Genomic DNA, 16,416 nt, shown 5'->3' with positions numbered 1-16,416 from the left:
TAGTTTTGTGACCTGTTGTGACTCATCATTCCTTGTCTTTAGTTTCTACAGTTTTAGAGTTATGCATGCGTGTGAATGACTGGTGCAAAAGCGCTTCGACATGTCTCTGCACAAGATTGAGCGCTGTATAAATACCTTTTTTTTTTGCCCCACGGAATGATTCAGCGCTTATAGCTTTTAGAGGCGTTTGATTGGCTGAGAGCGGGCGGGCCCGTCTTTTCACTGTTAGCCGCGCGAAATTTGGCCAAGCAGAGCAAACCAATAGGCCTAGTTTGCATCAGTTTGACATGGTAAGTATATGTAACACCAAACATGGAGTATAATACAAACTCCTCCTTTTTTTTTCTTTTTTCTTTTTTTTTCAGCGTGGATGGTGATTGGGCTGATGGGGGCCTTCCTCTTCATCATCATCCAGCTCATCCTGCTCATCGACTTCGCCCACGGCTGGGCAGACAGCTGGGTCGGTCAGATGGAGGAGACGGGCTCCAAGAAGTACTATGCTGGTGAGTCGGCCAGTACTGTGGTGAGTCGGCCAGTACTATGCTGGTGAGTCGGCCAGTACTATGCTGCTGGTGAGTTGGCCAGTACTATGCTGCTGGTGAGTCGGCCAGTACTATGCTGGTGAGTTGGCCAGTACTATGCTGGTGGTGAGTTGGCCAGTACTATGCTGGTGAGTCGGCCAGTACTATACTATGCTGCTGGTGAGTCGGCCAGTACTATGCTGGTGAGTCGGCCAGTTCTATGCTGGTGAGTTGGCCAGTACTATGCTGGTGAGTCGGCCAGTGGTGAGTCGGCCAGTACTATGCTGGTGAGTTGGCCAGTACTATGCTGCTGGTGAGTCGGCCAGTACTATGCTGGTGAGTCGGCCAGTACTATGCTGGTGAGTTGGCCAGTACTATGGTGAGTCGGCCAGTACTATGCTGGTGAGTTGGCCAGTACTATGCTGCTGGTGAGTCGGCCAGTACTATGCTGGTGAGTCGGCCAGTACTATGCTGGTGAGTCGGCCAGTACTATGCTGCTGGTGAGTCGGCCAGTGGTGAGTCGGCCAGTACTATGCTGGTGAGTCGGCCAGTACTATGCTGCTGGTGAGTTGGCCAGTACTATGCTGGTGAGTCGGCCAGTACTATGCTGCTGGTGAGTCGGCCAGTACTATACTATGCTGCTGGTGAGTTGGCCAGTACTATGCTGCTGGTGAGTCGGCCGGCACTATGCTGGTGAGTTGGCCAGTACTATGCTGGTGGTGAGTCGGCCAGAACTATACTGCTGGTGAGTCGGCCGGCACTATGCTGGTGAGTCGGCCGGCACTATGCTGGTGAGTCGGCCGTTACTATGCTGGTGAGTCAGCCGGTACTTTGCTGGGCTGGTGAGTCGGCCGGTACTTTGCTGGTGAGTCGGCTGGTACTTTGCTGGTGAGTCGGCCGGTACTTTGCTGGTGAGTCGGCTGGTACTGTGCTGGTGAGTCGGCCGGTACTTTGCTGGTGAGTCGGCTGGTACTATGCTGGTGAGTCGGCCGGTACTTTGCTGGTGAGTCGGCCGGTACTTTGCTGGTGAGTCAGCCGGTACTTTGCTGGTGAGTCGGCCGGTACTTTGCTGGTGAGTCGGCCGGTACTTTGCTGGTGAGTCGGCCAGTACTATGCTGGTGAGTCGGCCGGTACTTTGCTGGTGAGTCGGCTGGTACTGTGCTGGTGAGTCGGCCGGTACTTTGCTGGTGAGTCGGCTGGTACTGTGCTGGTGAGTTGGCCGGATTGGAGAAAGTGAAACGGAGACGTAACAAGTGGTTGTTGAGTTTACACCCTTAGCCCTCCTTCTGATGGAGGTTTCTCAGATATGGTGGTGATGCTAAACATGCATGCATGAGTGTGCGCACACAGGTGCGCACGCTCTTGCGTGTGCGTACACAAATCTCACTCTTGTGTCCGATTGGTTTGTGGAGGCGAAAGAGAACGAAGAAACAGAACACGCACACATGCGCATGCACATACGCACGCATGCATGCACGCACGCACTCACGCATGCGCGCGCGCACACACACAATGGTTTGTGGAGGTGGAAGGGAAAGAAGAAACTGAGAAATAGACACACACACACACACACACACACACACACACACACACATGCATGCACAAATCTGTGTGTGTGTGTGAGAATGGCCTGTAGAAGTGAAAGTAAATGAAGAAACAGGGAAACACACACACACACACACACACACACACACACACACACACACACACAATCATAGATAACGTAGATAAGAACTATGATATTCCGACCCATCCCTCTCACATCAGGTAAATGGTCTGATGAATGAATGACCAGCGTTCAGCACCTCCACACTTCTGAACATTTTACACGATACTCGCTTCTTGAAGCACAAAAAAAAAAAAAACAAAAAAAAACTCCACACACTTTCCTTCTCCCTGGAGAAAGTGGTATGTGCAAAGGCGTGAGGCTTGTTGTTTGCCAGAGGCTTCCAAGATGAGATGAGCAGCAGGGTTGTGACGGTCAAGGTTCGTAGGGTCCTTTCAAGTCCTTTTAAGTCCTTAGGAATTGGATTTTGGTCAAAAGGCCTTTTAAGTGCTTTGATTCAGCAAGTTGGTCCTTTTAACTCATCAGGAGGTCCTTTTAATTTTTGAAAGGTACTGTTCAGTCCTGTTTTATGAAGAGAAAGAGACTTGAGAACGAAACTGAAACACCTTCGACACCAAAACCGCAAGTTGCAAAGCACGTTGAAAGATGCCGGCGCGATCGTCTGAAACTCAGTACTTACTGTAGGAGGATACAGCCTATAGGCCTAGGCCCTAACAGTAGTGCGCTTTCTGCTCGGTGGCAGACGCGAAGCGTGGTACAGTGGCTGTGAGTCACGCCTGCTGCTGCTGCTTTGCTTAGGCCTAGCCTACAGTGACGTGAATTGCAAAGACTAAATATGACAGTCAAATGGGATTAGCTGTTCTTCCGTTTATGAGAGGTAAGTGTCTGCTGTTCTGCATGTCAAATAGATTGGGGTGTACTGTAAAGTCATGTCGGCAAAGGTCCTTTTAAACTGATTTGAGGTCCTTATAAAGTCCTTTAAAGGTCCTTTTTTGGCTTCATGCCCACCACCTGGGAACCCTGGACGGTGTATACGCACGCAGAAGATCAGATGCTGCACGATAAAGACCCTGTAATCCACGGCAGCTTTTTTTGGTGGGTTACGGAGACCAGAAATACCCAGCATGCACACCCCCGAAAACGGAGTACCGTAAAGTTTGGTCTGTTGAGCACACTGGTATATAAGCCGCACCCACTAAATTTTGGAAAAAAATTGAACTTTATACATACATAAGCCGCACTGGCTTATAAGCCGCACTTATTTCTGGTACGGGAACACATACTGATGCTACAGAAAAACTGTGTGATGGTGATGATGATGGTGTTTTTTTTTTGTTTTGTTTTTTTTTCAGCCCTGATGTTCTTCACAGCGGTGTTCTACATCATAGTCCTCACTGCTACTGTGCTCTTCTACGTCTTCTATGCTGATGTGAGTGTCGTGGTGTTGCCATTCTCCATCCCCTGTGAGGGTTTGCTTGATGTGTGTGTGTGTGTGTGTGTAGGTGGGTGGATGCTTGGTGCATGTGTTTGTCTGTCTGTCTGTCTCTCTGTCTGTGGATTACTTTTTTGGTGATTTTTTTGTTGTTGTGATTGAGTTGTTAATGGGTTTTTTTGTGGGTTTTTTGTTTGGTTTTTAATACATTTTATTATGTTTTGACTCAGAAGTTAACATGATTGAAGTATTTTTTGTTTGTTTGTTTTTTGTTTTCTTTCCTTGGAAAGATGATCCTGTTCTTTAGCTAATGAAAATATTTTGCACTCAGTTCAGCACAGTATGACATAACACATGACTGCAAGTTTTTTAGGGTGTTATGTTGTTGTTGTTGTTGTTGTTTATTTATTTAGCAGAGAGATGAAAGAAACAAGCAATAATTGATTTGTTTGTTTTGGTTTTGGTCTTTTTCTGTGATTTTATTGCAGTTCAGAAGACCAATCCAAAACAAAAAAAGAATTCTTGGAAACGTTGTTTCCTTAGTTTAAATGTTAATTTAATTACACATACTTAACCTTGACCCACTAGCGCAGACTCTGGCAGTGTTAGTTTATTTATTTCATTTTTTTTTCTTGATTTTAATTGTGCATCATTTAATGTTGTTCTCTTAAAAAAGAAAAGAATAACTAGATAACAAACAGAAATGAGGCCGCTAGTCAGCGGGGCAAAGGGGAGGTTACCAACTTCCGGGAGGTTATCGGCCGTAGCTACTTTCGTTTTCTCCGCATAGGTGGGTAGTAGTTTGCACAGGACAGGAATGTCAGACCCCTGCCGGAGTCTGCACTAGTTGGGTCACGGTAAGTATGTTATTTCAAGGTAATTTTAGATAGAAAATTTCCTATCATAAAGGTGAGCCCCATTTTTGTTGGTTGTATTTCCCCTCCAGGGATCGTCGTGCAAGCTGCACAAGTTCTTCATCTCCTTCAACCTCATCCTGTGTGTGGGCATCAGCGTCCTCTCCATCATCCCCCCTGTGCAGAATGGTCAGTGGGCAGTTTGGAGTGTCATTTTGCAGAACGAGAATGGTTTACGACGCTTATCTGCTAATACACCGTTCTTGTATTATTGTATTACCGTAAAGTTCGGTCTATTGAGCGCACTGGTATATAAGCCGCACCCACTAAATTTTGGAAAAAATTGAACTTTATACATACATAAGCCGCACCGGTTTATAAGCCGCACTTATTTCTGGTACCGGAACACATACTGATATTACAGAAAAGCTGTCGATACTGTAGCTTATGAAATAAACACAAGCTGGAACAACACAAAGAAAAGCAAGCGAAAATACTGCTAGTGCCACAAAAAAATTAAATAAAATAAACACAACAAAAATAAGATCCATAATTTAGGGATAGTCACATTTATTCAACGTCATCCTGCTCACTGGATCCACTAAAATCTTCGTCTTCAGTGTCCGAGTTGAAGAGAACCAGCACAGCTTCCTCCGCCATCTTGTCACTGACTTCAGCCTCGCTTTCACTTCATGAACATGAAGGTGGAGGTCGCTGCTGGTTTGTCGCTTGCACTGTCGTCTGCTAGGTCGATCGCCTTCAATTTGAAGGCTGCATCATAGGCATAATGTCATGTTTTCGGCATGATGAGGGTGTATGCTTGAGCAGAGTAGAACTGAATGCTGATCTGAAGGCTTTAGTGTGTGCGGATTTGATTTATAAATCCTGAAGCTCATCCAAAAATTCATGGACAGAAATCATGATTTTGGTGAGTTGAAGGGCAGTTAAGAATAGACGAGAACGTGACACTCCCGGGATCGTTAAAATCCGCAAATAAGCCGCATCATTGTATAAGCCGCTGAGGTTGAAGCTGGGGTAAAAAGTCGCGGCTTATAGACCGAACTTTACGGTACTCTTTCTTGTCAAAACAGATTTCTCTGTGTGAAATTTGGGCTGCTCTCCCCAGGGAGAGAGTGTTGCTACACTGAGAGCGCCACCTCTTTTTTTTTGTATTCTTTCCTGCCTGCAGTTTTTTTGTTGTTGTTTTTTTTTGTTTTCCTATTGGATTTTGTATATGGACACCCCTTTTGTTGCTGTGGGTTCTTTTATGTGCACTATGTGCATGCTGCACACTGGACTAGGATTATGGTCTCATCCAAAATGACAAGCGTCCATCCAGACCACCACTCGAGGTCTAGTAGAGGGGGATAAAATAATGGCGACAGTGCCAGGATTGGAACCGGAGCGCTCCGATTCTCTTGATACCAAGGTGGACGCATTACCTGTAGGCCATCACTCCACCTGAGGGTCTGGGCTGGCCTCCTGCTCTGATCCTTTCTCACTCTCCACCGTTTTCATATTCCTGTCATATAATAATAATAATGGTATTTATACAGCGCTGGATCTTTTGCAGAGACAAATCAAAGCGCTTTCGCACCAGTCATTCACACGCATGCATGGCTCTAAAACTGTAGAAACTAAAGACAAGGAAGAGGCAGGCAAGGGAGGCTATTTTGGGAAGAGGTGGGTTTTAAGGCCAGACTTGAGAAAGAGCTGAGTGTGGAGACTTGATGAAGCGAAAGAGGAAGTTCATTCCAGTCGCAAGGTCCAGAAACGGAGAAAGAACGGCGGCCAACAGTCGAGTGTTTGAATCTGGGTATGCATAAACAGAGTGGATCCGAAGCCGATCGTAGTGAGTGAGATGATAGTCAGTCATGTCCGACTATGACCATCAGAACAGCAGAGGAGGCAGCTGCTGTTCCGACTATTTGGGCTAGAATTTGATTATAGTGGAGAGTGTCTTGCCCCAAGTTACATCCCCACTCTCTCGGCCAAGAGGGTTTAGGACAGTCGGCGTTGGGATGGTTCCCAAAGGCCAACTAGCCCACAAGGCTGCAGCACTAAGAGCCAGTGCAATTTTGCCTCCTAGTTTGAGAGTCATAGTCCTTCACAAAAGACTAAGCTGTAAATGGTTTCCCATTGACTGGAGAAACCATTGATAATACAGCTCTCACTTTGCTGTTGGCATTATGTCATTTTTCTCTACCACCGGTAAAGCGGTGGTCAGGGCTCAAAGGGTTAAGTTTTATTATCTCCTCCGAATGACTAGCATCCAGACCATCACGCGGTGTGTTAGTAGAGGGGGAGAAAATAGTGGTGAGCGAGGGGTTTGATCCGATCTGCTCACATCCTCTGGCTTCCTTGGCGGACGCGTTAACCCAAGGCCAGCACTCTCTCTCTGTGTTTTTTTTGTTTGTTTTTTTTTTAATAACCAGCTAAAAAATACAAAAATCATGCTTTTTCTGTGAAGTTTGTATCTATACCTACATGCAGTGAATTTATTTTGTTTCTACCTTTGTGGCTTTGTTCTTGCTTGTTCGCCTGTAAATTGGATGTTATTACCTGTAACATCTGCATCAGCAAATTAATCACTTTTGTATATGTGCAATGGTAAAGTTGTGCTTCTCTATTTTCTTTATGTCCGCTATATGTCTCTATCGGTCATGTCTCTGTATGTGCATAAGTATATATATATGTGTGTGTGTGTGTTGGGTGGAGAGAGTGTGTGCATGTGTATGGATGCATTCGTTTTATTACTTTTTACGATGTTAATGATGATGGTGGTGGTCATTCTTCGTTGTAGTAGCAGTGGATGTAGCAGTAACAAAATTATTATTTTTGTGTCGTTATCGTTAAATGTTGTTATTGTTCTTGTTGTCAACAAGGACAGATTGGAAGACTGGGCGATGCCTAAAAATCTTTATCCTTGAGTAATAAAGTTTCTGAATCTTGAATCTTGTACAAACAAACAAGCAACAGTGTTGACTGCCATGCTGTGTGTTTTCAGTGCAGCCACGATCCGGCCTTCTGCAGGCCAGCGTCATCAGTGCCTACATCAGCTATCTGACCTGGTCTGCTATGTCCAACAACCCTGGTCAGTATCTTCATGTGTGTGTTGGGGAGAGGTGGGGGGGTTGTGTGTTGTGTGTGTGCATGCCCAGTGCCTTCATCATCTGGCTTGACCTGGTCTGTTATGTCCAGCAACCCTGGTCAGTATCTTCATGTGTGTGTCACGGCTGTGCCGCTTAACTTCCAGCAGAGCTATTTAGTTTCAGAGTTCAGTGAGCGGTCAGGAGCACGGCTGCTGACCTAGATTCCTCTGGGATGGGAGGGGGGAGGGAAGGGGAGCACGCGCCGCGCTCTTTGTGCCTATGTTTCCAGCAGAGAAAGGTGTATTGTTTAAGTGATTTTCATTTAATCATATTCGTGCACACCGGTTTTTGTTTGCTGTCATTTTTGTGTACATGATTCCAGTGAATGTGAACTTTAAGTGTGTTGTGTGATTTACCAGACACTGTCCGAGTGTTTGTGTTACATCCAGTTATTTGACCTAAGTGTGTGTGTGTGAGTGCCGACAAAAATGGAATCTGGTGCGGTAGTGGCAGCATTGCTGACTGGGCAACACACCTTCAGTGAACACTTGAGATGTTTGGATAATATGTGTCGTGTGTGTGGTGAGCGGGTTCTCAGAAGAGATAAAGATAAGGGGTTGAATGCAAGACTTTGTGCCAAGTATTCTTCTGAACTGTTTCGTTTTTTCGGTCTAGATGTTTCGAATGATGAAGAGGGCAAACATCCCACATGCATTTGTATCAAGTGCTACAAAAAAATGAACAAGGGGGGGAGGCAACACACGCAGTCGTCAATTCACTCAAAAGAAAGTATTAGGGATGCAGTCACAAGATGACAAACTGCGTGTCATCATGCAAGAGCACATGACTATTGTCTCCCCCATGCGTCAGCAAGTCGTACCCCAAGCAGGAGAATCACGGCACAAATCAAAAAGTAAAGAATAAAGAAATTTTCAGCCCTGTTCTTTTCTCCACCCTGAATCCCTCCCTCCCGCACACACACATTGTAAGGAAAAAACAAGAAAAGAAAAAAAATGTTTGAGTTTAGTCAGTGTCACACTTCAACTGAGTGGATTACCAACTACAAACAAGGAGTTCATACGGATTTATAAGTTCAGGTAGGAATGGATTTTATTATTTAGAACTTACAAATGCATGTCAGTACGTTACATTGTGATCGTTTACTAAAAGCATGGTGTCGTCAAGGTGTATCTTTTAGACTGACCAAATGCATGTCGCAAGCAAAGGCACACATACTGACACGCAAAACATCTAGTCGGCGAAAATCTCTCCCCCCCTCTCTGTGTGCGTCTCTCTCTCTCTCTCTCTCTCTCTGCGTCTGTCTCTCTCCCTCTCTCTCTGTGCCTCTCCCCTTTCTCTCTCCGTACACGTTCCTCTGTTTCTCAGTATGTCTGTCCCTGCATATATATGTCTGCCTGTCCGTCTCTCTTCCCGTGATGTTGAGAGAAGTGTGAAACTTAAGTGGCTGGCAGCAGTTCTCAGTGGAGCTGATCGTTAAATACTGATACTAATTCCGGGGCGGTCTGCCACCTCTAGGTAATGTATTGGCTATATTTTCCTTCCAGTTGTATCGTGGAGACATGCATGTATATCATGATACAAGTTTTATCTCCAAGTAAAACGATGTACACACACAACACGGAGTTGAAATTGAACTACGTTCCGTGTGTGTTCCTCAGTTCGAACAGAATGTTCGTGTGCTCGCTAAGTTTTGGACCGCTTGTACACTGCCTGTAGGAAATTAAACCTGCTCATGTTTGGTATCGTTAAATTTGTCAGAAAATCACACATCCATTCACACCCATAGCGCCCTTCTTGTTGCATTCTGACATAGAGTATTATTTTTTAAAAGCACATAACCCTGTTTCTGACAGTTTATCAGCAGCAGCGAAGCTGTTCACAGCTGTACACACTGCCCGTGTAACATGCGCTCCGCAAAGAATAGCGCGAAGTTAGTGGTGCGCCAGAGCGCTGCCCCATATACTGCCTGCCTGTCTGTCCAGGCTATCACCTTTCCAACGTTTCGCGCTCGCTCGCTGTTCATCCCTCTCCCCTCCGCTTCGCGCCAAAACTAAAAGGGCTGCCTTGTGCCGCCGTGGTGTGTGTGTGTTGGGGAGAGGAGGGGGTGTGGGGGGGTTGTGTGTAGTGTGTGTGTATGCTCAGTGCCTTCATCATCTTGCTTGACCTGGTCTGTTATGTCCAGCAACCCTGGTCAGTATCTTCATGTGTGTGTGTGTGTTGGGGAGAGGTGTTGGGTGGGTGGGTGGGGGGGTTGTGTGTAGTGTGTGTGTATGCTCAGTGCCTTCATCATCTTGCTTGACCTGGTCTGCTATGTCCAGCAACCCTGGTCAGTATCTTCATGTGTGTGTGTGTTGGGGAGCGGTGGTGGATGGGATGTGTGTGTGGGGGGGGGGTTGTGTGTAGTGTGTGTGTATGCTCAGTGCCTTCATCCTGTGCTTGACCTGGTCTGTTATGTCCAGCAACCCTGGTCAGTATCTTCATGTGTGTGTGTGTGTTGGGGAGAGGTGGTGGGTGGGAGGGGGGGGAGTTGTGTGTAGTGTGTGTGTATGCTCAGTGCCTTCATTCATGTGCTTGACCTGGTCTGCTATGTCCAGCAACCCTGGTCAGTGTCTTCATGTGTGTGTGTGTTGGGGAGAGGAGGGGGGTTGGGGTTGTGGGGGGGTTGTGTGTAGTGTGTGTGTATGCTCAGTGCCTTCATCATCTTGCTTGACCTGGTCTGCTATGTCCAGCAACCCTGGTAAGTATCTTCATGTGTGTGTGTTGGGGAGAGGTGGTGGGTGGGTGGGGGGGGTTGTGTGTAGTGTGTGTGTATGCTCAGTGCCTTCATCATCTGCTTGACCTGGTCTGTTATGACCAACAAACCTGGTCAGTATCTTCATGTGTGTGTGTGTGTTGGGGAGAGGAGGGGGGGAGGGTTGTGGGGGGGTTGTGTGTAGTGTGTGTGTATGCTCAGTGCCTTCATCATCTTGCTTGACCTGGTCTGTTATGTCCAGCAACCCTGGTCAGTATCTTCATGTGTGTGTGTGTGTGTGTTGGGGAGAGCTGTTGGGTGGGTGGGTGGGTGGGAGGGTTGTGTGTAGTGTGTGTGTATGCCCAGTGCCTTCATCATCTTGCTTGACCTGGTCTGCTATGTCCAACAACCCTGGTCAGTATCTTCATGTGTGTGTGTGTTGGGGAGAGGAGGGGGGGAGGGTTGTGGGAGGGTTGTGTGTAGTGTGTGTGTATGGCCAGTGCCTTCATCATCTTGCTTGACCTGGTCTGTTATGTCCAACAACCTGGTTCAGTGTATTTGGATCAGAATCAGAGTCAGTTTTAATGTTGGTTAAACCTTAACAAGGTGTGTGTGTGTGTGTGTGTGTTTTGTGTGTGTAGTGTGTTTGCGTGTGTGTGTGATATGTGTGCATGTGTATGTGTGTGTGTGTGTGTGTGTGATCAGTGCCGACATGACCTATCTGACTTGGTCTGCTGTGTCCAACAACCCTGGTCAGTGTGTGTGTGTGTGTGGGCGGGGTGTTTGTGTGCGTGGGCAGGGTGTTTGTCTATGTATGTGTGTGGGGGTGTGTGGGTGTGGTGTTGTGTGCGTGCGTGTGTGATCAGTGCCTAAAATTTCACCCTTTTTTTTTTTTTTTTTTTTTTTTGTCTTTCAAGAACTCATTTTATTCTTTTCTCCTCTCTCTCTCTCTTTTTCTCTCACCTTCTCTCTCTCTCTCTCACCCCGTGTTGTATGAATGTGTGTGTGTGTGTGCGCGTGCCGGTGTTTGTTTGAACCCCCAGACAAGGCGTGCAACCCGTCGCTGAGCCAGATCGTGAACCCCGGCAGCAGCAACTCCACGGCCGCCCCGTCCACTGACGGTGGGGACTACGCACAGACCCAGTTCGATGCCCAGAGCATCCTGGCCCTTGTCATCTGGATGCTGGCTGTTCTCTACTCCAGGTGAGAGAGAGGGAGAGGGTAGGAGTTTAGGAGGTGGATGGGTGGGGTGGGGTGGGTGGGGGTTTTTTGTGGGTTTTTTTTGTGGTGTTGTTTCCCCAAAGGGATTGTGGCACATTCCATTGGTGCAACTGTGGGTATGGGTAAAGAGATAAGAGGAGGTCGACTCGTACGCTGCTGACTGGCAGGGCCGAGAAAATGCGGATCGCGTCGAGTGCGTTCGCCGATCGTTAAAAATGACGTTAAAGGCAACACTGACCTGAGTGTGTGGCAACAAACCTCTAGAAGTCACCAGAGGAGGTGTAGGAGGTGGTGGAGGTCTGGAGTCGAGCGGAGGAAGTGGAGGAGGCGGCGGGTTGGCGTTGTTGAGAGGGCCAGGAGTAGAGGGCCCAGAGTGTCAGCGAATCGATTGCGATCGCGCCTTAATTTTAGCACAATTGCCCAATCAAGCTACATAATTATGTGACCTGGTTGGAGACATAATTTGACAAAAAACAAGAACGCCAGAGAATCGACAGACAGGCAGAAAATACCAAAAAAAACTTGGCAGTATGAAGAGCACAGGAACAGGAGTCATGATGGCTGCCGGAAAAAGAGGGCGCTAGCTAGCGGGACCAAGGGGAGGTTACCTCTTCCGGGAGGTTATCGGCCGTAGTTGCTTTCATTTTCTCCGCATAGGTGGATAGTAGTTTGCACAGGACAGGAATGTCAGACCCCTGCCGGAGTCTGCACTAGTTGGGTCACGGTAAGTATGTTATTTATTTAAACGTAATTTTAGATAGAAAATTTCTTTTTAATTACACATACTTAACTGTGACCCACTGGTGCAGAGACTCCGGCAGGGGTCTGACATTTATGTTTACTTGTATGTGTGCACAAGTGGTGGGGTTTTACATGTTTGACTTTTTTTTTTTTTTTTTTTTTTAATACCCGTTGTTTAGGTAGTCTATGACTCCTACGTTCGCTGGTATACATGAGTGGTCTTTAAAGTGTTTGTCCGTTTTGTTTTTTTTACCCCCAAGCCATATAGGTAGTCTGTGGCTCCCAGGGTCACTCATATGTGTACATGAGTGAGAATTTACGTGTTTGGCCGTTTTGTTTTTTTTTGTTCTTGGTTTTTTTTTTAATCCCTGCCATGTAGGTAGTCTACAACTCCTACATTCACTCTTATACACGAGTGGGATTTTACGTGTGTGGCCTTTTTTTTTTTTGCTTTTTTTTTTTTTTTTTTATCCCTGCCTTGTAGGTAGTCTACGACTTCCAACATTCACTCTTATACACGAGTGGGATTTTACGTGTATGGCTTTTTTTTTTGCTTTTTTTTTTTTTTTATCCCTGCCTTGTAGGTAGTCTACGACTTCCAACATTCACTCTTATACACGAGTGGGATTTTACGTGTATGGCTGTTTTTGTTGCTTTTTTTTTTTTTTTTTAATCCCTGCCATGTAGGTAGTCTACGACTTCCAACATTCACTCTTATACATGAGTGGGATTTTACGTGTATGGCCGTTTTTATCCCTGCCTTGTAGGTAGTCATACTCTTGTTTTCAGAGGGATGCATACGGGGTATGTTCTTGTTTTCGTAACCCACAGAAGGCTTGGATGGTACCTAATGGTGAGTGTGGTACCTAACCTTCTTCTTCTGCGTTCACTCGTATGTACACGAGTGGGCTTTTACGTGTATGACCGTTTTTACCCCGCCATGTAGGCAGCCATACTCCGTTTTCGGGGGTGTGCATGCTGGGTATGTTCTTGTTTCCATAACCCACCGAACGCTGACATGGATTACAGGATCTTTAACGTGCGTATTTGATCTTCTGCTTGCATATACACACGAAGGGGGTTCAGGCACTAAGCAGGTCTGCACATATGTTGACCTGGGAGATCGTAAAAATCTTCACCCTTTACCCACCAGGCGCCGTCACCGTAATTCGAACCCGGGACCCTCAGACTGACAGTCCAACGCTTTAACCACTCGGCTATTGTGCCCGTCAGGAAACCTAACCGTGTGATGTGGTGTGTGTGTGTGTGTGTGTGTGCAGCATCCGCACCTCCTCCAACAGTCAGGTGGGAAGGCTGACCATGTCGGAGAAAACCATCTTGCAGGCTGACACTGGTGAGTTGGTTACCGTAGTAACCTCTGTCTGTCTGTCCTGTCTGTCTGTCTGTCTTGTCGGGTCTTCTCTGCTGGTATGCTCAGTACATGTGCGATGTGTGTGTGTGTGTGTGTGTGTGTTGATTTATTTGTGTATGCGTGTTTCTCGGAGTGATTTGTGACACACACACACACACACACACACACACACACATGCATGTATGCACACACACACATGTATGTACACACACATGCAAGAGTGCGCATCTTACACACACACACACACACACACACATGCATGCACTCAGTCTCAAACACAAACACATGCACGCACGCGCGCGCGCACACAATCTCACACACAGTCATATTTACATCCACTCTCACTCACACACACACACAAACACACACACACACACACACACACACACATATTGACTCGTTCCCTTTGTGAAGAGACACGCACAGTGAGGTGTAGTTCCTGTCACTGCGGCCGCGACCAGACGCAAGGTTCGCGTGTTGGGGCGGGTGAGAGATGAAGGGGGGTTTCGGGGGGGGTGGGGGGGGGGGGGGGGGGGTGATGCAGGGTCACGGGAGGCTAACTGCTGGCCCAGTCCCTGGTTGTTGTTGTTATTGTGAGTGTTGTTGGCAGCATGGTCGCTGATTCTGACGTTTCTGGTTTGGGTTTTCTCGGGGGGGGGGTGGGGGGGGGGGCCTTGGGAACTCACCAGCCAGGCGGCATGGAATTTTTTACCCCCAGCTTTTAGGTACCTACCAGCACACACTGTTCATTTGGGAATAGCCCCTTGCTTTTCTTGGGGGTGAGAGAAATGTTAAAGTTGATTACCGTTCCAGATTCTAAAGCCACGGATGGCATGTTTGAAGAAATTAAAGTTCTAAAATGACGCTCAGTCAGTCTGGCTCCGCGACTAAGCCATTATTGTCGTTAGTAGGGGGCTTAGTAGGTGGTGTCCTAAGTACGTTAAAACAGAACAGGCACCACTGAACACCACCGAAGTGACTCAGCAGCAGTGCAGGGTCTCCTCTGGTGTGTGGCCTCCTGGCGACCTAACATCGATGGTTCCCTGTGGACTGCCGACGCTGGAACTACGACGGACGAACCCGGGTGTGGGCCGTGTATGGGGGAATCTAAATGAGCGGCGTGGGAGTAATGCCACTGAAATGGTGCAGATGACGGGGCAGCAAAAAAAAAAAAAAAAGAAAAAAAGTTCTAAAATGGTGGAACTTTTTTTTTTCACGGGTGGACAAAACCTGACGGTGGATGGGAAGTTATGACTCGGAGCAGTGTGTGCATACATAAAAGTCCGTAACTGTTTAAGGAAGATCGGAAGTCAAGAGAAAGCGTGCTCCATAATTGGCTATGGAAGATAGAAGGATGCGGAAGATAAAAAGAATGTGTTCCTGAAAATTCTTTGCAATTTCTTGTTTATCGGATGTTAACGTCATCGGTTTCTGATGACAGGATCTCTGGGGTAGGCATGTATGCCAGCAGACAGGGGCAGAAACTCCCCCACACCCAGCCCCCACATTCCTTGCCTCCCCAACACACACCCAAATTCCTCATCGACCCAGTTCAGATGCAAAAGCATATCCATGATGTGCATACGATGCGGCTTTATTTTTGCCATGGTTGCTATCCCCCCCCCCCCCCACACACCCCCTACACACACACACACACCCTCCCCCCACCTGCTCTCACCGTCACCCCCTCACCAACAAGCTTAAGAAGCGGATGAGCCTCTGAAGAACTTTGCCTGCCAAGTTTAAGAATCCCTCTCTACGGAGAGTCTGTTCAGAATGTTTTCCCACCGCTGATCAGTTCCTACACCTTTGTTCGCAGTGGTGGTCCTTGGTTGGTCGGTTTCCCCTGTGCCTTTGTTCCGAGTTTGATCTTTGTGTTGGTCATTGTCCTATGCCTTTGTTCCGAGTTTGATCTTTGTGTTGGTCATTGTCCTATGCCTTTGTTCCGAGTTTGATCTTTGTGTTGGTCATTGTCCTATGCCTTTGTTCCGAGTTTGATCTTTGTGTTGGTCATTGTCCTATACCTTTGTTCCGAGTTTGATCTTTGTGTTGGCCATTGTCCTATACCTTTGTTCCGAGTTTGATCTTTGTGTTGGTCATTGTCCTATGCCTTTGTTCCGAGTTTGATCTTTGTGTTGGTCATTGTCCTATACCTTTGTTCCGAGTTTGATCTTTGTGTTGGTCAGTGTCTATACCTTTGTTCAGAGTTTAGTCTTTGTGTTGGTCAGTGTCTATATCTTTGTTCACAGTTTGATCTTTGTGTTGGTCATTGTCTTATACCTTTGTTCAGAGTTTGATCTTGGTGTTGGTCAGTGTCTATATCTTTGTTCAGAGTTTGATCTTTGTGTTGGTCAGTGTCTTATACCTTTGTTCACAGTTTGATCTTTGTGTTGGTCAGTGTCTATACCTTTGTTCAAAGTTTAGTCTTTGTGTTGGTGAGTTGTCTACAGATAGGCTTTTATTGGTGAAATATGAAGTGTCACAAGTTGGAACCTTCAAGGGGAGTATATACACACACGCAGACACACACACACACACACACACACACACACATTCACAGACACACACACACACACACACACACACACACACGCTCCATGGAACGGATGAATGCCGGACAGAATGTGAGCATTTCCGGCTGTGTTTGTTCAGACAACAAGCTTGTTTGTCAAGTGAGAGAAGAGAGGATGGATGTTCTGTTAAAAATCCTCATCCAATGTGATCCCCTGTACGAGAATGAAGATGATGTTGATGAGGGTACATTTTGCCCCCTTTGGTTTTCTGTGCAGATTCTGTGTGTAAGTGGTCTTATGTTGTATGGTGGTCTTTCCCTCCTTAACCCTGTGAGCACCGTTCTCTTGAGC

The 16,416-nt window shown here is 46.8% G+C and overlaps 1 protein-coding gene across 2 annotated transcripts in view; it reads left to right on the top strand.

Annotated features, from left to right (window-relative positions):
- Positions 1 to 16,416, top strand: part of LOC143277025 (serine incorporator 3-like) — a 38,035-nt gene that overhangs the window by 7,668 nt on the left and 13,951 nt on the right. For both annotated transcript variants that reach the window (XM_076581749.1, XM_076581748.1), the window contains exons 5-10: positions 366 to 503; positions 3,441 to 3,517; positions 4,467 to 4,563; positions 7,382 to 7,468; positions 11,262 to 11,421; positions 13,461 to 13,534. In XM_076581749.1, the coding sequence (XP_076437864.1) occupies positions 366 to 503; positions 3,441 to 3,517; positions 4,467 to 4,563; positions 7,382 to 7,468; positions 11,262 to 11,421; positions 13,461 to 13,534 (633 nt within the window). The remainder of the gene's footprint in view (positions 1 to 365; positions 504 to 3,440; positions 3,518 to 4,466; positions 4,564 to 7,381; positions 7,469 to 11,261; positions 11,422 to 13,460; positions 13,535 to 16,416) is intronic.

This window comes from Babylonia areolata, chromosome 33, assembly GCF_041734735.1.
Source record: "Babylonia areolata isolate BAREFJ2019XMU chromosome 33, ASM4173473v1, whole genome shotgun sequence".
Taxonomy (NCBI): Eukaryota; Metazoa; Mollusca; class Gastropoda; order Neogastropoda; family Buccinidae; genus Babylonia; species Babylonia areolata.
The sequence above is the reverse complement of the archived record's forward strand: the minus strand, read 5'-3'. Positions and strand labels throughout refer to the sequence as shown.